Source organism: Myotis daubentonii, chromosome 7, assembly GCF_963259705.1.
Source record: "Myotis daubentonii chromosome 7, mMyoDau2.1, whole genome shotgun sequence".
NCBI classification, from domain to species: domain Eukaryota; kingdom Metazoa; phylum Chordata; class Mammalia; order Chiroptera; family Vespertilionidae; genus Myotis; species Myotis daubentonii.
The window spans coordinates 45,717,696-45,736,114 of NC_081846.1; the positions used below are offsets into that span (position 1 = coordinate 45,717,696).

General features: G+C 47.5%; 1 protein-coding gene across 14 annotated transcripts in view; it reads right to left on the bottom strand.

The window, feature by feature from the left end:
• The window catches only part of RAPGEF4 (Rap guanine nucleotide exchange factor 4), a 259,224-nt gene that overhangs the window by 13,688 nt on the left and 227,117 nt on the right, over window positions 1-18,419 (bottom strand). For 13 of the 14 annotated variants that reach the window (XM_059704059.1, XM_059704060.1, XM_059704063.1 and 10 more), the window contains 8 exons: window positions 17,263-17,409; window positions 15,569-15,666; window positions 10,604-10,729; window positions 10,006-10,184; window positions 6,933-7,023; window positions 3,237-3,287; window positions 2,369-2,456; window positions 1,896-1,960 (listed from right to left, as the gene is read on the bottom strand). In XM_059704059.1, coding sequence (XP_059560042.1) covers window positions 1,896-1,960; window positions 2,369-2,456; window positions 3,237-3,287; window positions 6,933-7,023; window positions 10,006-10,184; window positions 10,604-10,729; window positions 15,569-15,666; window positions 17,263-17,409 — 845 coding nt within the window. Of the gene's footprint in view, window positions 1-1,895; window positions 1,961-2,368; window positions 2,457-3,236; window positions 3,288-6,932; window positions 7,024-10,005; window positions 10,185-10,603; window positions 10,730-15,568; window positions 15,667-17,262; window positions 17,410-18,419 lie in introns of those variants that run through there. The other variant, XM_059704073.1, reaches the window with a different exon arrangement.

Sequence of the window (18,419 nt, forward strand, 5' to 3'; positions counted from 1 at the left end):
TGGATATTTTTGCTGTTCTTGTTTGTTCTGTCTAGTTAACTTTAATGGTCAAAAGTTCTAAAAAGTTCAATCAACTCTTTTAGGAAACCCCGACTTCTATGCCTCTCTCTCTCTCTCTCTCTGTGTGTGTGTGTGTGTGTATTATATTTTATTGATTTTTTTTTTACAGAGAGGAAGGGAGAGAGATAGAGAGTTAGAAACATCGATGAGAGAGAAACATCGATCAGCTGCCTTCTGCACACTCCCTACTGGGGATGTGCCCGCAGCCAACGTACATGCCCTTGACCGGAATTGAACCTGGGACCCTTGAGTCCGCAAGCCGATGCTCTATTCACTGAGCCAAACCGGTTAGGGCGCACATGTATATTTTATAGTCAAACGGTTGGCTTAGCCACTGCTCTGTCTGCATTTCTGCATAAGTCACCCGGAAGGTTCTTTAACTATTTGCTAAATCTCTCATTTCTGGAAAACAGGTTTTCTTTGGGGAAATATGTTTAATTCTCCATACAATAAGTAAGCAAAGAATTTTTTTGTTTTTTACTTTGACCAAAGAATTATTAAACTGACACAGTAAGAGAGATGTCCATACCCTGCCCTTGGAGCGAGGGGTGAGGGGACGACTGCTGAGAAAATATTTGCCCTCTAGGACAGAGTGTCTTTGAAGAGTGTGAACTCATGTGCTATTTCTCAGGAAGCTTAAGACATGGGAACCTAGTGCCCAGCAATTGCTGTGCTTCTTTTTCAGACTGGGCATTGCAATAAGCTCATTCCCAAAGTTGAATGGTGTGAGCCTTATAGGATGACTGCAGGGTGTGTCAAATTCTCCTGGAGCCTTCAGGTGACCTGGGTTTCAAGAAACAAATAGAAGAACCGTTTTCTGGTAAGACTTCTATCGCACTCTATTGCTTGCAGGAATATAAGTATACTTATATCCTCTGGTCCCACCCACACTCTCCAGGGATAAGTGGAGTAGGCACAATCTCCATTTTCTACTGGGGAGACTGACAGGCAGAGAAGGGGTACCTGCAAAGTGATGAGGCTGAGAATTGAACCTCATGTGTCCCAAACTCCAAGCCCTTAGCTTCTGCAAGAACCACATTCATCACTGCAAACCATGGCCCCGGGCAGATGTTCACCCACAGATGCAACACTAACACCTCGTCTATCCAGGCTGCAGCCAAAGGATTCAGAAGACAATGGAGCATTCCATTAATATGCACTATGCAGCTAAATAAAAGTTTTGGCATGACCTGCTTTATGATAAGAAAATAAACTGCAAAGTAACTAATGCCAGAAAACACAGTCTATTTGGGGGTTGGGGGAGGGAGTAAGATTGAAAAATACTGATTATGGGCCAGTTCCACATGTGTTCTTTATAAAAATTTTGGGTTTGGATATGAAGATTTTCAAGCTCCCTCTCTGAACTTCAGTGAACTTTATTGGCATAAACAATACACATTCAGATGAATAGTCCCTAATAAAGATCGGCTATAGAGTTGCCTTTTACCTACATGCACTAAAGTCAGGTTCGGCAGGTAAGCATTTCAAAGGCATCCTGGGGCAGGCAAGTGCCACAAACCTTACAGCAAAACAACGCTGTGGGAGTCGCTCTGGAGCGTTCTGCATTTTAGCAGCAGGCAGCCCAGGACCAAGCACGGGCGTAAAAGCTGCCGCTGCTGTGAGCCACGGCACAAACACTATTCAACCTCACAAAAAAGACTGACAGAGTAAACTAGCAGCCAATTTGAACCAAGGATTTCGAAACCCCTTTATGTGTAACTCCCTTTTGAACATGGCAGCATATATGAAAATTATTTCCTTTATTAGTGCAAATGCAAATTTCATTTGGAAAAAAAACAACAACACCGCGGCTACGGTGATAATACTGCACGTACCATTTTTTCAAAGTTGACTAGATTGTCAATGAACGTCTTGTTCCCCTCATGAGTAAATGTCATATCTGCAAAGAAATAAAAGTCACATTCTGATCCCTAACAGAAATATGTCACACCAAGAAACCACAATAGCACCATTAGATTATGCTGGAGGATTTGCATAACACTGCAGTTGAAAAAAGCTGACAATAGTTCCTTTTATGTTAGGTGGTTAACTTTCTAAATCACTTTACCTGCGGTTAGTAAAATTTCCCCACTAACCCTCTGTTTTACTCTCAAGGCTTCCAAATTGTGGATTCCTGCTCCTCCAATCATCTTCCCAACCCTATCAGAAAAATCAAGACTGAGAGGAGATGCAGAAGGTGGAAGGATGCCATCATTCTTCCCCAAAAGATCAAACTGATGAGGCTCTTGTTCATTTCCTCTCCCATCTACTCATCGCTGGCGTGGCCTGCGCATTTTCTTAGAATTACCTTTGATGAGCAAAGGCATGAAGGGGATGAGAGGAGGCTCCAGCTTAGCGACTGTCAGCCGGTAGGCCCGGTGGTTTCTTGAAGGATCCTTCAGGGAAACAGAAAGGCTGATGAACAATTAATGACACATGCACCACTCCCCTGACCTCCCACACACCCCGCCTTGTCATCCCACAATCAGGGAGCTTGGGATCAAGCGAAGCTACAAAAGAAAGGTAAGACTTAGCTAAACAAATTGATTTGTGTTTTAAAACAACTTTACGTGACAGGAAAGTAATTTGCTTTTTATTTCCTTTCATGTTTGAAAGGGAGATCTGCCCATAGGGATCAAGGGGAGGGACTCCTTTGATCGCAAATATAAAACCTGTAACACAAACCCCAACCAGGAACATCCCTTCTCCCAGAGCGCTGCTCCTTCCCTGAGTTCGGATCGCCCTCTCTGCCCTGCACAGCCAGTCCCGACTTGCCCTTTCCGAAACCATCCCATCACTCCTGCCAAGTCCCACTTGCTCCTTTTCTGCCTGTTAACACCTCCCAGCCAGTGAGGAGAAATAATTTTGGCAAGCCAAGAAAAATGCAACTTCCAACCCACAGCCAACCTGTGCTCGATGGAGGGGATCCTATTATACTGCTTTTCTTAGTTACACAAATTGACCTTATGTGGGACATAAGTCCTCTTTAAGTTAGTTCCTGAGGGTGCCATTCATTAGTCAGACATGCTTGTTTTAGCAGCACTAAAACGGGATCATAAACTTCTTAAAGTCATACAAGGACAGATAAAATTTCTGAAATGGGAACTTCAATTCAGCTAATCAGACACTGGATTAATGCCGACAGGGAACAGAATAAAGGAGCCACTGTCACTTACCATTAAACTTTCAAACTCCGCATAGAACTTCTTGAACTTGCTTGGCAGTTTCTGTTAATGAAATGAAAATGCCACACTCGCACGGCAGATTCGATATCTAGGTGTGCATCACGTGCTACCATTTCTGGGGGAAATGTATTTCTTTGGCTCTTAATCAAACAGCTCCCAGACAGCAAACAGCTCCCGGACAGGCCAGACCGTAATCTGCCCTGTCACTTGAGGATAATCTTCTGGAATACAGAGAACTCATCTTTTAAAAGTCTTAACCTAGTTCAGTGGTCGGCAAACTGCGGCTCACGAGCCACATGCGGCTCTTTGGCCCCTTGAGTGTGGCTCTTCCACAAAATACCAGCTCTTCCACAAAATACCGACTTCTGCGCATGGGCCACGAAGTTTCAATCGCACTGTACGTGTGTGCGTGCCCGTACGTGGTATTTTGTGGAAGAGCCACATTCAAGGGGCCAAAGAGCCACATGTGGCTCGCGAGCCACGGTGTGCCGACCACGGAGTTGAACCAAAAATCACTATGGATGCTTTGGTCTTCATACTTTTATAATGTTTTCTGAAATGCACTATTCATTGAGAGAACTGCATTCCCAGAGTACAGATGTTTTGGAACCGAACTCTCTGATTCCCACAGTTAGGAATTTAGACCAGAGACTATTAGGATTACAAATTTGAGAAACTCCCCTTTTTAAGCCTTCTCCCTTATGATGTGAGCTACAAGAGAACAGGGATTTTCACCAGTTGTGTTTACTGCTGTAGCCTTAGTACCAAAAAGTGTCAGGAACACAGTGGGTGCTCAATAAATATTTATTTGGCTAGATTAGACCTGTGTTTTACAGACATGAAGTCCCACAGTTTAAATGAAATGCCCAACGTCACACAGCTGGCTATGGTCGCAGCCTCTGGAATTCTATCGCCTGCTTCCTCCCTTTCCTGTGGCCTCTCCTGTCTGCGCCACGCTCTCCTACCCAAGCATTTCCCACCCAGGATTTCTCAGCCCTGCTGTCACACACAAACGACAGTTCCACCAATTTAGTAATTTCTCATGCTTATCCTTGGGCACATGATTCAGCACCACTGACTGTACCTGTGCATCTACCGCAGTAGGCCGATACTGAAACGTCTTCAGTCTATGGTTCCCAGCTTTTAGGAAAGCTGAACTTTCCCCTTCTGACTGGGCCACACCAAGAGAGAGCAGCATGACCCGCTTGCCGTCCTGCGGCTCTGGGAGCACTGACCGTCTGGGCCTCAGAGATTTCCAGCTCTGCTCTGCACAGTGACGTCATCAACCTATTCACAGAAAAACTTTCCTCTTTCCCCCTCATATCTGAGTCAGTTTGAATAGTCCCACTTAGTCATTGTAAAATATTATTTTGTTTTTAGGAAGCCAAATTCACTTTCCTGGCACCTATTTTCAATTTAGGCTTCAGGGACACTTGATTATCCTTGCCTCGAGGGGATGTTCAAAGGGATGAAAGCTGGGTGGGCATCAAGAGACGCAGGATCTCATCCCACACGAAGTATCCAGATCCTCATACTAGGAGATAACGTTCCACGAACACGGGCAATTTTTAAAATTAGGAGTGAATTCATTTTGCTTAGACCTCTCACACTAGTTCTCTTTCTCTACTTAGCTGGCTTTTGTGTCAAAGGCAGGAAGGCGTATGGTAATAAAACAATGTTGTGGGTCTTAATACTATTATCTACCTACACCCCAAAGCAGGGGTGCTCAACGGGGCAATTGTGCACACACCAGGGAATACTGGATAATGTCTGCAGACATTTCTTGTTGTCATGGGTGTGGGGTGAGGTGGCCAGTGCCGCTGGTAATCAGTAGGCTGAGGCCAGGGATGGTGGTAAGTGTCCTACCACGCAGAGGACGGCCCTCACACAGAATGACCCTGCCCCAAATGTCAATACTGCTGGGGCCAAGGACCTGTTCCAGGTTACCACCGCCACGCGCTTTATCGCCATGCGCTTTATCTCACATCGGCCTTTGCCATGTGGTTTAACGTGATATTTTGTTCCGCTCATGGACAGTTTCATGTGGTTGGGGGTCAGGCGCCGGTGCCCACACTGCTCATGCAGCATCCCGGTTCTCACTGCAGTTGCAGGGAAGCCCTTGGGAGCGCTTGGCAAGTCCAGGTAGATAAACCCAAATCAAGGCTTGCAGGCGATGAAAGGTTAATCTTCTCTTTTCAGCAACATGCGAGGATGAGAAGAGAAGCTCACAGAATGAGGGATGCTTTCCTGTTCCCCGTGAGACAGGAGGACTGGCCAGGTATTTCTCTGCCTTTGCTGACTGCAGCGCCCCCCTCTCCCCCCAACAAGCCTCCATTTTCCTCTTTAGGAGGAAAGGGGACTCCGACAGTGTTTCCCACATGCGACAGCCTTCATGTCTGGCTGTTGTCGTGCAGGACCTACACGGGGCCTTCCCCTACCCCTGGGAGGCTTTATACTTCTTTGATCATCCCAACCAACTCATTTGCATGCGAGGGGCAGGAAACAGGTTGGGGAAATCTGAGGGGAACCCCTAGGTCTCCAGAGAGTTCCCTGGGCTCAGGACAAGGGAGCCTGCGCAGTGGCTTCGCTGCTCAGCTCCCCTGGCAGCACTAAGGCTGTCCTTCTGGGTGGAAGGGGACACAGCTGCGAGGCACGTGGGCCTCGCCAATGCCCTCATTCCTATATTCAGGGGATGAGCTGCTGTGTGCTGCATCTGCCTGGAATTTTAAGAGAAAACCAAGACAGAAGGACGTGTGAGGACCTGCCCTCTAAACAATGTTTCCCTTGAAGAAAACAGTGTCAAAAGGGACACGGGGAAGGAAACCTTTCACGGAAACATTTAGAGATGCCATCAGCTGCCCGGAGCACCCGTGCAAACCCCGACTCTGTTATCTCCTTCTCGCCCTCTTTCTGTGTCCCACTTGCACAGGCTTTTTATTTTTAGTAAGCGTCTATTTTTGTGTGCATGTCCTCTTGGAGCTTAGTCTTCCTTTGACTACATACCTCCTCCGTACACGAAAGGACAATACCTTTTCGATGCGCACTCCGAGGCACATTTTGAGGACTTAGCTAATGAAAAAAATGAAGATGTCCTCTAGCATAAATGATCAACTATCAATAAACCACTGATCACATTTGCTACCGAAGTTCACAACACACTTGCATAACTTTTGCCCCAAACTGACTACGAGCCAACTGCTGTTCCTCCATCCACAGCCAGGTCTGCCAGGCAGTTGGTACTCAGCTGGGCCAAACAGTTGGCCTTCTGGCTAATTCTCCCAGAAGCAAAATGACTACTTAGAGGGGAGAAAAAAGGATCTTCTGTCTTCTCTTAATTATAGATAAGGTTTATTGCAAAAGGAATAACCAGACATCCCAGAGAACAATGGGATCTATGAGCAAGACCTTTGTTGTTGATTCCCACGACACCTGGGAACTAGACTTAGGCTTATTTACATTATATAGACCGAGAAGCTGAGAACCCCTCCGCACACTTCAGGACAATACCTTTTTCCGTCCACACTCTGCGGCAACTGGAAAAGGGAGACAGGTCACCTCCCTCAAAGTGTCCCCCCTTTCCCATTGTTACACGAGTGTGAGTGATATTTCTATACAGAAAGCTCACGGGTGAGCCTGTGTTTTTATTCTTCAGGCAAAAGTCACAGCTGGATCTCAGCTGAAGCTTACCTCCCACGTTAGTGCCAAGCGGCTCACAGCAACATTACTTAGGCCCATGACGATGGCAAAAAAGGAATTCAGATTTTTGTATTCCTTACAGCTGAAACACAAGAGGCACAGGCTTGAGTAAAATACCACTTTTGAGTGAGATAAAAACATTAGAGTTTTTATTTGCTGCTAGTCATTCATATTTGTCAAGACTCCTTTATGAGACCGGGCGATGACAGATTGAACGCACCGTGTAAGGTCCATGTGGGTGACCACGCTCTGCGGTTTGGTTTCTCACTGTAATTTTAGAAAGGTGATGGTTTGGGCTAAGTCCAGGTTTTGTTTTTGTTTTTAATATACTCTTACTGATTTCAGAGAGGAAGGGAGAGAGAGAGAAACACCAATGACGAGAGAGAATCATTGATTGGCTGCCTCTGGCACGCCCCATACTGGGCATGTGCCCTGACTGGGAATCCAACTGTGACATCCTGGTTCATAGGTCGACGCTCAACCACTGAGCGATTCCGGCTGGGCTTAGCCCAGGTGTTGAGAAGGAATTTAAAGACACCTGCCCTAGGTGTCTCTGTTATCTCCTTCTCGCCCTCTTTCTGTGTCCCACTGCCCTAGGGACGGTTATCATGACCCCAAAGCTTGCTGAAAGCCTCGTGGGACCCGAGGGAAGCATCTCAGATAGCCACATTGATTTGGGGGAAGGGTTTGCACTTACTGCAAAATGAGTTCTTCTTTCCCTTTTCAAGGAGCAGGTATGGAGTTGGGGTATTAATCCAAGTACCTGGGCTAAATATTGCCATGCTAATAGGTGTCTTTGGTCTTGCCCCACAATATTCTTATTCCCAAATATATATTTAGAAAAGCTAATAGTGGCATAAGTATAGATTCAAAATGATCAGCTTCATTAACATCAATAAAACACAGAGAAAATAGGTTATTATTATTATTATTATTATTATTATTATTATTATTATTTTTTGGTCAATTGCTTAGGTGTTTTTTTCTCAGCTTTAAAACTCCTTGAGTCAACAGGGATCATGGCAGGTACATTGGCCTTTTTTGATAGCTTAGAAGCGTTTGCGGGGCAGCGGGAAGTTGTGGTGGCTGCAGCACTGTGATTTCCTGTTCTCTCTCCAGCTGCCAGAGGAGGTGCCCTGCTTGCGTAACAGTTTTGTAAAAGGCGAATTAACTTGTAGCATTTGCTGCCCCTGTTCTTGCAGAGATGGCAACGAGGGGTTCTTCAATGGTCTGTGTGGAAATGGGAAGACATTTCGGAGATGCTCCAGTGTATCTGACCCCATCAGTGCAAAAGGGAGCAGGCCAGGGCTGAAGGCAGTGAGCACGATCATGTGCACACTGCCTTTGTCCTGTCGATGTGGTCTTAAAAGAAAGCAGGCAGGATGCAGACTTGCCCTTCTGGTCACTACTCTGGTCACTGTTTGAAAGTGACTACCCCCCTAAGCAAGCCATGACATTTCTCTATGCCTCAGTCTTATCACCTGCAAATGGGGATGATGGCATTTGGACCCCCAAGTTCCCACAGTTCTGGGCGGGTCAAAGACCTTCAACAGGATATGCTGAGGGTTCTCTAAAAAATACCGGACCACATATCGATGCCACTGGGCTTAGCCCTCAGCCTGCAGCTCTTGGTCGATGAACGTGTGCAATCTTCTCCTCAGGGCTGTGTAAGCAGTGCCACTGTAGGACGGCACGGATTCATAATGGTTCAGTAAGATAAACCAATGAAAACTGCAGGTCCAATCCACTACTCATTTACGTAATCAGAAAGAGGAGAGACAAGAAAGGCAAAAATAGGTTTAAAAAAGTCCTGAGCTCTGAGAGGCTCTGCTGCGTCGCCCCGTAAAATCACGGGGCCGGGCCCCCACGGCTTCCCGGTCTCCCGCGTCTGCGTGCAGACTGCCGCTCGTCCCCTGGCCGCACTTGGCGCTGCCAGGCTGAGGGGAGGAAGAATGTGCTCCTTGCACCGGGAAGGCATACATTGTCACAGTTTCCATAATCATCTCCTCCCAAACATGTGAAGGCATTTGTCCTTTGCGACAAGGCTATTCAGGCTCCCAGGGAAAGTGGCTACACTCCGAACCAGAAATTCATAAACAACCTTTTACCACATCTTTCTTCAAAAGGGAAGCTTTTCCCAATTAAGAGAAACCAGCATTTGAATCCAGGGGATTTGGATATCCTGGGAACCTTCAAATTTTTGGCAAAAAAAAAAAGGCAGCAGTTGGCAAGCCAATGTCAAGCAGCACTGACTTCTTTGTTTAGCCCCGGAAATCAGCCTCTGTATGGGATCTAAACTGCTTGGCTCAAGAAAATTGCCTGGCTGGGATCACTGTGCACCCCACCTTCCTGCACCCCCAGCTCCCTGCATTCAGAAAGGAAAGACGTCTCCCAGCCACAGGCCACATTTAGCATTTTATTTTTAGCACTGTGGTGATACCAAAAACATGGACGTAAACAGGAGGTTGTCAGGCCTATCTAAATAGCAGAAGATTAAATTCAGGTCAGGGAGAAATCTAACTGGCCCCTGCAGTAAATAAATTGTTTCCCATGAACTGCTCTTAAATAGAATATTTATAAGATGCTTGCTTTTTCTGATGTTTTATGGAGATGATTTTCATGTACCAGGTTAGCTCGCCGTTAGGCATTTTACCAATTTTATTCAGGCTGAGTTGGAAGTGCGTGTGCCCACTGCCCTCTACTGGTGAGAATGCATCATGTTCGACACTGACTTCAAGGGCCTCCTGAAACCGAACTTTCCACAACAGAACTTTGCCAACACCGAAGGAGGCACAAAAGTCTGAGTAGTTCAGAGCAAAAAGGGGTCACGATTTCGGCCCCTGCATCAATGCTGTAAGATGTTAATTTATATAAGGATGTCAAATATGACAAAAACAGGATGCAATTCATCTTTTACAAGAGGGCGATTATTCTTAAGCCCCGTGGTCGGTCCTGGTGCACAAGGAGACCCTGTATCATGCTTTTCTTTTTAAGGTGTAGACCGAGAGGACAACATAAAGACGCAGCCCCAACACTTTTCTCTTCCCACGCTAATGATACTTACTGGGCTGCTATTTTAATAAATTTTTTTAAGAGCTGAACACGCTTGCTGGGCTGGGAACAAAGGCAAATCTCGGTGACAACCCAAAACTGAATTTCATTAAATCTCCTCAGAAACAAATCCAAGTTTGCTGTGGTCTTTTTAAAATTATGCCTTCCAAATGTGTGATAGATTAGCTCCAGCTAGAAGAGAAAGGAAAACAATGTCACTTCTTTGCTTTTCAATCAAAAACACCAGCAAGGCTTCTCCCTTTGTCCAGACAAATCAACGCTGGTCAGCGAATGTGGACGTAATCACTGACCAGGATTCCATCTGTCCTCTGGGCCCGAAGGGCTTCCAAGGGGCTTGCGAAATATATTAACGGTCAACGAGGTGCTGCTGGCTTCATGTACTCGGGGACACAGAGCTTACTGTAAATCATACAGATTTTTCTTTAACACTCAAAGGCTTTATGGCAGGCTGTATTAATAAACTGAGTATTAAAACAACGATCATGTGGTTTCCACATTGCAGCCCGCATTAGCATCGGCAGCTGAGCGGTGCCAGCAGCGGCCGCGGGAACGGCTGTGTACCTGCTAACGCTCTCAATCAAGCGGCTTACCTCATGCACGCAGTTGAAGAGCTCCCAATCATAAATTGTCATCTGGTATGCTAAATCTTTCGAGCTCATCAGTTCAAAAGTTCCCACTGTTCCGACAGTTGGGCCTTCCTGTTCTGGCAAGGGCGTCTATGAATAATCATGCAAAAATATATCAGCATCTCAAAACAGCCGCGCACTTACTGCTGACTGCTTTAAGGAGGGGAAAGGATTCGGGTCAGGCTTTCGGGAACATCTTGAAACTCTGCTTTTACCCAGAGGGCAAAGAGGCCTTCACTCCCCATGCTCACTCGCTCCGGTACCCTCTCTCTACTCATCGCCACTCTGATCAGTTTCACTGGCTGGAACACGTGGACATTACAAGTCAGATTCAGAGCAGCGTGACAGGGAGGCTCCCTCCTGCCTGGGCCTGGGAGCTCCCTGGAAACAATGCCTTTTCTCTGGTAACGATGTGAGAGGTTCCTGGAGGCTTTCCCCTCCTATTTCCCAGGGAAGCTGTTCCAACAGGCACGGCCCGTCTAGCCACAGGGCTAGTTACTACCTACCCTGCTGGGGCTGGTGACTGTGGTTGAGTTGCCACAGCTCCATCTCTTACAGCACGTCGCCTGGGTTACAGGTGACGGGGCTCTGTGTGCTGCGGTGCATCCCTCTCCAGGAGATGTTGTGCAAAGGACGGTTCTCACATGGGCCTGGTGGTTTGGGCAAGGTCTCAGAAACCCAAACTCCGCTACTCTCTGGAAGTCCCTCAGTCAGAACTTTCCATCCAACTTACTTATTTCCTTTTACTTTATGAGAAGTGATTTGCAGTCCTTTCCTTAGTAAAATAAATGATTCATATACATCGGAAACATGTATGAAATATTAATACCTATCCCTCTATGATATATGTACAAAGTTATACAAGTCATAGGAAGTGAACAAGAATTTCCTTCATATCATGCACGCCATATATAGATATTCAGTATTTAGACTGGAAGTACAACACTGTACAAGTTGTACCATCATCATTATTGTCACCACCCTAACTGTGACACTCTATAAACCGCATTCCGGGCACTAAAGAAATGACATATTCAGGATGTGGGCGGTCCCTGCATTTGAAAGTTGGCATCTAAGAGAGGAGTGCGCCCTGACCAGCAAGTACCACACCGCACATCAATAAAGAGTCAACTGCTGGCATTCATTTGCACGAATGCGGGGCAGACAGAGGCATCAACACACACCTGACTCCCAGATACACAGATAACCAGGTGGGAGAGCGTGAATGAGCTTTTGGAGAGTTAGTGGGCATTTGGAATGAAGTAGGGGCTGAAGAGGCTCTTGGAGAAAGAAGCCGGGCTTTGAAAGACGAAGCAGACAAACTCTGGGTGGGTTAGAACAGCGAGGATTTCCCTGAGCACCCGGGGTGGTCTGCTACAGCTTAAAAGATGGCCAGAGAGGCACGGAGGTGGGGAAGCTGCCATCAGCCTGGCTTGGCAGGGACACAGAGCGCGGGCCCAGCTTTTAGAAAGCCTCTGAGTACAGGATGAGGCGGGGGTTTTGTGAAAGGCCAGGTTAGTGCCAGCCTCACAGAGTAACAGAGTCTAAATCTAAACCCCACTCTGACTACAGACTTGGACTGACTCCCTAACCTCCTGGATGTTGGTGGCCGGCTCTGGCAAGTTGAGATCACAGTGCCGAGTACCCAGGCGTGTTGAGAGGGCTGGATGGGAATAACTGAAGTGTAGCACGGAGCACAGTGCCTGGCACAGGGGAGGCCCCTTATCCCGCCCCCCGCCCATCAGTCCCCTTCCTAGACGCGTGGAGCACCGCAAAGGTGCAGGACCAGGTGATGAGTGCACCTGGATGTAAGAGGCGAATACTGTTGTTCCTGATTTGCTCTGTGCAGGGACAGAGGGCAGGGAAGACAGACAATGATGTCAAGGTTCTGAAACTTAGGGAGCCAGCCTGAAGCTGACGGGCAAGCAGCTTATGGAAGCAGGTAAGGAGGGTGGCTTCAGCAGGTAGGTGTTAGGTAGGAAAGCTGGGGAAGCTTATAGATGCTCGCTCGGTCTGAGGACGCCTCTCGGGCTCAGACTGGCCCTGCATTTTCTCCCTTCCCCTCACAGTTGCAACTGTGACCACAGCCGCTCTGCTCCTCTGTGGAGCTGCCCTCCCACTCCGTGCCATGGGTCTGCTCTCCTCAGGGGGCCCACATCCCTGTCTCTTGCCCTTGAGGCTCCAGGACTTCCCATAGAGGGGACAAATGAACCGAACAACTGCAGGGAAGATGCCAATATAAATAATAGGCAAAGTTCTTTTACTTGTGGATACGGGTCTATCATTCCTGCATCCCTTTTGAGAGAATAACAGAAAGCCCTGTTGAATCTTTACCTTTTTTTTTTCCCCAAGTGGGCAGGGCTCACTGAGTGAGTCTCCTCCCTTTTTGGCCAAGGACAGGCTGACCCCATCCCTCCATGAAACTCCGATGTGAGCAGCCACAGGCTCCTCTGTGTAAGTGGGGAATGGACCTGCTGACCAATGGCATCTCCTCGGGCCCCTGCCACGTGGGCGTCCCTGTGCAAACTTCGCACAGGGGAGGCACCGCGGGGCGTCTGCGGGGTCTGCGCTGCACACACAGACCCGGAAACTGCCTGCCGGGAGGTACAGCACGCCCAGACTCCTGCTCTGCTCTTTGTTGGGAGCTGGTTTCTTTGTTAGGCCTGGGTGGTGGAGATTGAGAGGACAGCACTGTTCCCCTCCCACTTTCCAAATGAGGAAACTCAGACATAAAAAGGATGTGCTGATTGTCAGTGACAAAGAGATGGTGAAAGTAAGCTGCCATCCCAGCTTCCCTCACTCCTCGCGCTCCCACACACTGCGTGACTCGCTCTGGGTCCTCACTGGCCGCACTCAGTTCTCGTTCCACGCTGGTGTCCCTCATTACGCGGTGAGTTCCCAGAGCCACAACCATCTACAATACCTGGAGTGGCATAGTAGGCACTGAATAAACGTCGAAGGAACCAGTGAATGGATCCAAGTAGAACCAAACCACAGTACGGTGGGATCGTACAATAACTGGCTCTGTACTAATAGTGACGCCTTAACAAAATGTCAAGAGCATTTACAGCTCCAGCATCCATGCCCGTAACCAACTACGATAAATTGCTGGCACTCTGCTAATTCCAGACAACACAATTTCGCACCTCGATTTGTTCTGTTCTTGGCTGCTTGTGTTAGTCTCATAGTAACTGTCACAGGGATGCCAGTCTAGGGCCACACAGGAGCTAGCACAGCACCGAGCGCAAAACAGACACTTCCTAAGTGCATGCCGGCGGCGCCCAGGCTTTGGCCAGCATTCTGGGCTGCAGACTGGCCCCGTGCACCCCTGTTCCCAGAAGGACTGTCCATAAAGAAATCTGTAGAAAGCTGGAGAAGGAGCTGCATGTCTTTGGTTTTGTGAGGCTGGTAAGGTCTGACCACATAATTTCGTCTGATGACATAACTTGCAGAAAAAGTTAAACAAGTTCACGTCCCGGGTGCTTGTTGCAAAGTAAATTCCTTTCAATTGCTCAGGCCTTAAAATGGAAGACGAGCAAGGACTAAGAACTTGTAAGGCTGTGGGATGATGTGCAAATAAACAGAGGCTTACGAGTTAGTATCTGCCCCCCAGGGAGCTGGAGACAGTCCACGAGATCCGTCTGGACACCGCGGCCCTGCGCACTGTGGCCAGGAACCAGCTGGCAGGAGAGGCCTGAGCGTCATGTGGCCAACTCATCCCGCAGCACCCCCAGCGGCGGCCCTGAGCGGGCTTCTGACGGCTTTCATTTCCAGGCGAGGGCCGCATGACTCATTTACAACATTATTGCTGCCTAGTCCCTCAGTGGGAAATATTTATTTTTTAGAAAGCAGAGAATGGAGATGGCTAAAAGACATATGAAGAGGATGGTGAGCAGACTCAGATCCTATAGCGCTGGTGGTGGAGGAAAGGCAAGGGGGCTCATGGGCCAAGACCCAGGAGGGAGCAGTGAGAGGACTGAGGCTATGTAGCTAAGTTCCTCTCCAGGTGAATTCAAGACACTGCAAAAATCCGCTGAGCTGTGCTAGAGTGTGCAAAATGGCTCTCCCCAACCCAGAACGCCAGAATTATGAGGAAAACAAGCTCTAAAAGTCCAAGGAGGGAAATCTTGATTTACCTGTAATATCTAGTTGGAAACTTGAAGGTATTTGTGCAGTGATGTAGTTAAATGCTCCCCCCAAACGCAATGCAGTTCACCTCTAGCCCCTGAATGTTCCAAGATGGAAAAACAAGTCCTCTATCCTCTGAATTGTAGCAGGCTTTGTGAGGTACCCCCTTCCCCCTACACACACCCAGGGTACTTTAACAGCTACTCGCCTCCATGCCTAATTTTTATGGGATAAATAGAAATGCACCCTACCACCTGCATAAGAGAGTAGGCTCCCCAGTTATTAGCACGGACTAACTAATCCCGTATTCACCGGGAGCTCTGTGTGGCTGGGAACCAGGGTCTCGGAGATGTGGGTAAGGCTGTTTGGTCCCTGGTGTTTCCTACATGGGACAGACACTTTGGGGGAACAGTAATTTTCATAGGCTGGAGAGGGCTTTGCCAAAGTATGATGAATCAGAATAGCTTGTCTGAAAATTATTTTTATCCTGTTCTAATTATTCATATTTTCATATTAATAATTAATTTGGGAATATTTCAAGGAGGTTAATTACTACAGAGTTCTGAAAGCTGCATTACGCCCCAATAGTGGTGCTACTTGGCTTATTCCACAAAGGAAAACCTAAAGCCCAGGGCATCTCAAATGAACACCCGGGGCCCACCCAATAAACCGCAGGAAAGGAAAGACACCAGGTAGCCTTCGAGATGTTTTTAGCAACTAGGTTCGGCATGACTGCCACGTGAAGCTGCAGACAAGTTTTTCTGATTGCAGACGCTGCTCCGAGGGGCCACCCACACCTACCAGTGAGTCGAATTGCTCTCGTGGGCAAGCAAACAGGCGTCCATTAACGGTGAGCGTCGTAAATACTGAAACATCATTAGGTTTGAGCACCACCTTTTCTGTGAACATAAAAAGCATGAGATTGCCTATTAAATGCATCTGAGATTTGCTGCACTGCCCTAATCACACCAACAAATTGCCAGCTCCGTGAATTGCCGGGACACGCAGAGCGACTGCATAAAATTCAGCGCTGAAGGGGCCGCTGAATAAAAAGGCCACAGCGCTCACACAGGCACTCGGCACTCAGGATGCCATCAGAAAGAACCAAAAAACAGCCTGCAAATACCCGAGTGTCAGCTCGCCCAGTTCTGTGCTGCAGGTCTAATTACATACAAAGCCACACTTGCTATTTTTATATGACAAGTCATCTTTCCCGGTGGGAATCACACCCAGGCTTTGGAGATGGAAAGATCACTTTTAGAAAACGTAGGCGGAGGGTTCTGAGACCCCATAGGACTTTAGATGCAAAGTTTATTATTATTTTTCACTTATTTCTAAATTCGGAGGACAATTGCATTACCTGCATTAAGCCTTCTATATTTTAAAATTAATCCATTTGTTTATTTAGAATTTACTACATACTGGACACTACTCTAGGCAATGAGGAAACAGAAGGGAACGATGCAGAAAAAAAATCCTAGTTCAGAAAGAGCTGATATCATAGTGAGGAGGCAGTGACCAAGACACCTGTATTATCAGAGAGTGAGAAGTGGAGAAAGGAGTGCAGCAGGGAGGAGGCTAGGTAGCATGTGCAAGGGGGAAAGGTACAATTTCAGAAAGGGAATCGAGCAAAGGAAGGGGTCCTCAGGGAGCCACTGCCCTCTGGGTGAAGCTGAGGAAGTGAGGGACCGACCAGGACAGCTGTGGGAAGAATGCACAGAGGGTGGGTGAGGGCAGGCCTCCTGGGCCCTGGGCTACTGGGACAGAAGTGGGAGGAGAAACGTTGGGAGAGTCCAGCATACACTTCAAAATTCTACACCAGGCATCATTTGTCTTCAAAGGTGGCAGAAATGGCTCCCCTAATCCTGAAAGATTCCCCAAATGGCTGTCAAATCATTGCTGGATAAGGAACCTTACCGCTCCTTCCTCCTGGCTCTCCTGGCCACACGTGCTATACTCACAGACACACTGAGTGGCCAGCAAATATATGATGAATGACATTTCAGGAAAGCAGAGACTAATCAAGTAATCCCATGGGGAAAACACTCCTCCTGTGGTTTGATGACTTAGGCTCCAGAGCTACCTCATGAGGAGAGGGACCATCATCAGCTGAGAAGAACTAGCCTGTGACCAGCTCCAACTTCAGACTTTAGCGTGTCATGCCAGATGCTCTCTTAGAGCCCATGTTTCTCAGAGCTCCAAGGCCTTGAGCATTTTTTCTTTAGGGTTTGCATGGAAAGAACTCCAGGCTGACATCCACCCAGAGCCCTCAGTCCAGCTGCCTCAGCTCGATCACTTCCCTCTTTCTGCTGTAGAGTGGGCACTTACCCAGCTCACTGCTAACCATGTGGCCTCCGTTATTCACGGCAGGACACACAGCACCAACTTGTCCCTTTAGATCAACATAGAAGGGCCACACTCACTCCTGGTGGGGTTTCTGTTTGGCTGGGCTATCCCATTTCGCTGAAGCTCCAAGTACTAAGTGAGACTGTTACCTCCTCCGGAGCTCATCTTGACGATGATCAGGCCTTCCCCGGAGCCCAGCTTGTCTGCAACTGCGCTGATGACTTCCCTCACCGAGGCGGCCACCGGCACCCGAATGGTTGTGTAGGTGTGGTCCATGCAATAAACCTTAAACAGAACTGTTGGGAAGGCAGCAGCAATGTGGTCAATCAGTCTTAGGAGTTCTTAAGAAAACCATAAGCTATGCAAAATGCTTAGACATCCTCCAAAATTTGCATCATCTTGCCTTCTTACTATTATATTTATTTGGGCTCATCTACACCTATGCCTGTCCCCTTCTAAAATTTACCCTTAGCAGTGGTCTAAGAATAAGTGCATGGTCCCCAATTAAAAAATAACAATAGCCCGGTAGGTGTGGCTCAGTGGTTGAGCATCAGCCTATAAACCAGGAGGTCATGGTTCAATTCCTGGTCAGGGGACATGTAGGGGGTGTGCAGGAAGCAGCCGATCAATGATTCTCTCTTATCATTGATGTTTCTATTTCTCCCTCTCCCTTCCTCTCTGAAATCCATAAAAAAAAATATTTAAAAAACAAAACAAAACAACATCAACAGATTATTTGTGAAAACCCACAAACAGATCATGGGGGAAAATGAGAAGCAAGGTTCAGTCAATTTTCTGGGTCTGCTCCTGTCTGGGAGCCTTTCTTTTCTCACAGTACGGGGAGTGCTGTGTTACAGGCTGATGACCAGGTTACTGCTGCCTGGTGTGGCCGTGTGGGCCAACAGTGACACCTCTGCAAACAGGAGCGCTTCTGCCTGAGGAGTAAACACAGGCTGCCGGTCCTGCTCTCTTGGTCACTGGTTTGTGTACTTCGGGGCCGGACCACATAGCTTGGGTGGCCTTAGGTCAGCAGATAGGTATGTGGCACCCACAGGCTCACCTCTAAACACACAAATCCTGGAAGCAGTTCTAGCTACTGTAATGCTTGGGTTTAGAAGCAACTCCTAAATTCCAAGGTTCATTTGTGAGTTAAAATAAAAAAAAATTTGATCATTGATATTCGTTTCATTTTGTTTTGTTTTGTTTTTTGGAAAAAAATCTTAAACAACCAAATAGTAATGGCCATCCTCTGCACCTTCCTGGTGGCTGCTCATGAGGCTGTGCTCAGGGCCAGGGCCTCCCCTGG